Source organism: Canariomyces notabilis (assembly GCF_033297395.1).
Source record: "Canariomyces notabilis strain CBS 508.74 unplaced genomic scaffold N656scaffold_62, whole genome shotgun sequence".
Classification (NCBI taxonomy): domain Eukaryota; kingdom Fungi; phylum Ascomycota; class Sordariomycetes; order Sordariales; family Chaetomiaceae; genus Canariomyces; species Canariomyces notabilis.
In genome coordinates, this window is record NW_027041884.1 from 1 (window position 1) to 3,029 (window position 3,029).

Sequence of the window (3,029 nt, forward strand, 5' to 3'; positions counted from 1 at the left end):
CCAGTGACCCATTGCTGAAATTCGAGTTGTCCTTGTTCGTCGACTGAGATTACGGCAATTTCCTTGCTTGCCCGTGTCTGCTTCGATCGTCGTATGCCGCCTCTTCCGGATCCTGTCGTGGTCTCACTGCCACTGCTCAGTTCCTGCGGTGGGCCCGTGGGTAACGCCTTGTCCTGCGTACTACCTCTCCGCGGCTCCATTTGCGCGTCTCCCATCACGTTGGTTGGATGCGACGGCGTGTCTCGCGGTCGCAGGTGGCCACCTCCCTTCCAACTGATGTCTGGGTCATACTCCTCGTGCCAGGGTCGTCCGAGAATCATATCTTTCTCTGGTCCCATGTCCACGATGTCGAATATCACTTGGGTGGTTTTCCCCTCCACCTCGATGTCAAGTGGTTCTGTTTCTCTCCGGACCCATTGTGTGTCAAATGGTCCTGTGACGATGTGGGACTCCTCCTTGGGTCTCCACGGGATTCGTAGTTGATTGACGAATTTGGGTGAGATGAGGTCAAGTTGCGATCCTCCATCTACCAATGCAAGTGCCTGGAACTCCTTCCAGCGCGCTGTGACCCACAATCGGTTGTCGGGTCTCCCTGTGTGCGTTGCTGCAACTTCCTTGGAGTCTCGTTGCATGCCCAGCCATTCGATTGGCGGGTCGAGATAGGCCTTTCGTCTGCGCCAGCTCTTCCTGCACTGCGCGGCCTGTCGCCTCTGTTCGGGACTTAAGCGCTTCCGGGCCCCTCGAAGGGCCCTGAGCCGTTTCCCAACTGGGTTTGTAGCTCGGTCGACTGTTCCGATGTAGGAAAGGCGTCCCCTTCCTCAATGCCTTCGCCCAGCGTGGCATTTTCTCGAAGCCAGTTGATGCGTGCTTCTTCCCATCGTGGGCTTCCACGCCTTCGTCGTCGGTAGGTGCCTGGTTCCCATGCCAGGGCCTTCCGCTCGTGGAATTCTTGGACTTTCTCGGCGATGTGCCTTATACAGGTAGCATCCCTGCATAGCTTGTAGTTCCCGTGTGCCTGGCATGCCGCTGGCCATGCCCGAAGTGGCCACACTCGGAATGTTTTGTCGTTGACTTTGGCCACATACCACAAGTCGTCGTCGTTCCCCTTCCCGTGGTGGAACGTCCATGTCACTGGCTTTTGCAAGCCCTGTGGTGTCGTTCCCCTAACTGGCCAATGGTTGAAATCGTGCTTGTCCTTGAAGTGGTATCGGCAGTGGTGGTCCACACACTGGAACCATGGGGCAAAACGATGGTTGTTTGTTCCCTTCCAGAGCTGTGGTGCATCCCCCACCACGTAGGTGAAGTCTGGTCCGTACCTTTGTGCTTCAATTTCTTGCGTGGTTTGGCCGGTGCTGATGTACTGACGCCACTGCCAGTACTCTTCCCATGTGGGCGGTGCGCGCCCTGCCCACCGTTCTCGTTCCCACATCTCGTTGTATTCGGTCTCGGGTTGGCGCAATCCTTCCAACGTTTCATGTTCGAATCCCCATGTCGATGGTCCGTCGTAGTTGGTGCTGGGGTTGCGTTCCCATGTTTGGTCAGCGAGTTTCTGCTCGAGCTTGTGGATTTCATCGTCGAGTTCAGCGTTGCGTTCTCGCAGTTCGATTACTCGCTTCTGCAGATAGACGACGTTCGGTCCTTCCTGCTCATCTCCTGCACTGCGGACCCTCCATCGTCCATCCGAGTCTTGGACCAATGGGAGTCCCCACGTCCTTGCCGTCTCCTGGACGTGTGCTGGGGGTGCGACTTCCCCGGTGTCGTCCGTCTCCAGCGTTCTTTCTTCGGGAACAGGGTTCAGGTATCGTTCAGTGTGTTCGTCAGCGTAGTTGGCAGCTGCGACCTCTGTGACCCTTGCTCCTCGAGTGACGGTTGCAACTTCCTTCCCTGGGACAGGCTTCCAGTCCTTGCGTGGACTGCGACATTCCTTCTTGAAGTGTCCTTTCTTTCCGCAATTGTAGCAGGTGATGCCAGTCTTGTCTTTCTTGGCGTTGCTCGGACCAGCCCACTGAGCCTGAGCTGCGTCTACATCCATCCTGCCCGGGTGCGTTCCGTAAGACGTGTTTCCTCGGCGCTGCTTCTTGTCGTTCACCTTGTACGTCTGAGGTACTCCGCCATGTCCCCTGCGCTGTTGCTTGCGCGCATACAGGCGTTCGTCGATCCGAACCGCCATGGCGATGTACTCATCCAGGGAGTCAGGTCGATCCATCATGTACAATTCGTCCTTGACTTCCTCCTTGAGTCCATCATAGAACAGTTGCATCAGCCCCTCCTCGTTGATCTCAGCCCTCAGCGAATCTTGTCGGAATTGAGTGGCATAAGCTGAGGCCGACTTGGTTTGCTTGAGTCGTGCAAGTCGTTCCTGGGCGTGCAACTTTTCATCCACCTCACCAAACACCTTGTGGATCTCCTCCTCGAACCGCTCATAGCGCTGGAATACATGCTGAGTGAAGTCTTCCTGGTCGTCTCGGTCGGGATTCTTCAGGAAGTCCTTCAGGGTCGGTTCGAACCACTTGAGTGCCTTGCCCTCCAGACGGGATGCTGCGAATGCGACCTTTGAGGCTTCGTTGGCGAACCGCTCGGTGTAGTACAGGAGGTAGGCCTGCATCTGAACAAGCCATCCGGCGAGGTCCTCCTTGTTGCCTCCGTACTTGGGGGGTGCTTCCAGCTTGGCCTTGGTGACGGCAGCGTTGCGGAGTTGAGCGTTCTCAGCCTCCAGCTGCGCAATACGGTTGTTGGTCTGGGCCAGGAGCTGCTGAACCTGGGCCATGGTGACAGGGGTGTTTGCTCCCTGGGCATCGTTGTAGTTGGGGGGGGCACTGGTGTTGCCGGTGTTGGTGTTGCTAGGCGGCATGATGACCTTCAGTCAAGTCCGTGACAGTGACCAAAGTGAGTAAGCAACGTGTGACGAATCTCGGTCCCCTACCACTGAAAGGGACTCCTCAGACTGAAGGTTGACTTAGACGGGGTGAGGTTCGGTAGAGCCAAAGGGTCTACAACAAGTGCACAAGCAAGTGTTCACACAGTAGTAA

At 56.6% G+C, this 3,029-nt stretch overlaps 2 protein-coding genes across 2 annotated transcripts; both read right to left on the minus strand.

The window, feature by feature from the left end:
• Positions 1-721: 721 nt before the first annotated feature.
• N656DRAFT_764234 (uncharacterized protein) lies at positions 722-2,032 on the minus strand (the record flags this gene model as incomplete). Its single annotated transcript, XM_064813316.1, has 1 exon — positions 722-2,032. One exon carries the CDS (start codon positions 2,030-2,032, stop codon positions 722-724), a length of 1,311 nt encoding a protein of 436 aa, XP_064664551.1.
• A 330-nt stretch (positions 2,033-2,362) lies between these two features.
• On the minus strand, positions 2,363-2,767 carry N656DRAFT_720993 (uncharacterized protein; the record flags this gene model as incomplete). Its single annotated transcript, XM_064812480.1, has 1 exon — positions 2,363-2,767. A coding segment is annotated over one exon (405 nt), but the record flags the coding sequence as incomplete, so codon positions are not given.
• Between the last annotated feature and the right edge of the window lie 262 nt (positions 2,768-3,029).